Consider the following 1008-nt stretch of genomic DNA (forward strand, 5'->3'; position numbering starts at 1 on the left):
ACCCGTCCATCCCTGCCAGTGCAGCTTTCCTCTGCAGCCACTAGATGCTGCTGGAACTGCTCCTGCTGCATTTCTGGGAGTGCTGCATTTCTGTCACTGCTGCATTTCTGTGAGTGCTGCACCTCTGGCACTGCTGTCCCTGCTGTCCCCGCTGTCCCAGGCAGGGCTGTCCCCGCTGTCCCAGGCAGGGCTGTCCCTGCTGTCCCTGCTGTCCCCGCTGTCCCAGGCAGGGCTGTCCCTGCTGTCCCCGCTGTCCCCGCTGTCCCAGGCAGGGCTGTCCCTGCTGTCCCCGCTGTCCCAGGCAGGGCTGTCCCTCGGGCCGCTCCTGCCCAGCCCATGGTGCCGATCCCGCTCTGGGCAGCCCCGAGCGCTCCTCCGGCGCTTCCCAGGACTCACATGCAGGACAACCAGGAGCGAGTTCTGCACGGCGGGGGAGCCGCAGAGGGTCAGGATGAAGCGCACGGTGCTCCAGATGCGGAGGAAGATGAAGATGACGGGGATGAGGATCAGCTTGGTGTCGGCGATGCTGGCGCGGGGCCGCAGGGCCGGGGTCCCCGGGAGGATGGGGCGGTACTCGGAGAGCGCAGCGCGCTGCTCGGGGAGGATGGAGAGGGCTCAGGGCCGGCCCCGGGGCCTCTCCCGCAGCGAGAGGAGCCCCTGGGACCCGAGGGGACAGAGAAGAGCCCCTGGGACCCGAGAGGACAGAGGAGAGCCCCTGGGACCCGAGAGGACAGAGGAGAGTCCCTGGGACCCGAGGGGACAGAGGAGAGCCCCTGGGACCCGAGGGGACAGAGGAGAGCCCCTGGGACCCGAGGGGACAGAGGAGAGCCCCTGGGACCCGAGAGGACAGAGGAGAGCCACCACCCACCACCTTTGCAGAGCCCAGCGCTGCTGCGGGGACAGGCGGGCACAGCGCGGGGGGCTCCGGGGGCTGCGGAACCGCAGAGACAGAACCGAGACACCCCACAGCTCTGGCCGTGTCCCCAGAGCCGGCAGGGACAGCGACAG

At 69.4% G+C, this 1008-nt stretch overlaps 1 protein-coding gene across 2 annotated transcripts in view; it reads right to left on the reverse strand.

Moving 5' to 3' along the window:
• The window catches only part of GPR157 (G protein-coupled receptor 157), a 14569-nt gene that overhangs the window by 6433 nt on the left and 7128 nt on the right, over positions 1 to 1008 (reverse strand). Inside the window, exon 3 of one of the 2 annotated variants that reach the window (XM_015648519.2) lies at positions 397 to 591. The exons of the other annotated variant lie outside the window; for it this stretch is intronic. Within the exon in view, the coding sequence (XP_015504005.1) occupies positions 397 to 591 (195 nt within the window). The remainder of the gene's footprint in view (positions 1 to 396; positions 592 to 1008) is intronic. 2 annotated transcript variants of the gene reach the window in all.

The sequence above is a fragment of the Parus major genome, chromosome 21, assembly GCF_001522545.3.
Source record: "Parus major isolate Abel chromosome 21, Parus_major1.1, whole genome shotgun sequence".
Lineage (NCBI taxonomy): Eukaryota > Metazoa > Chordata > Aves > Passeriformes > Paridae > Parus > Parus major.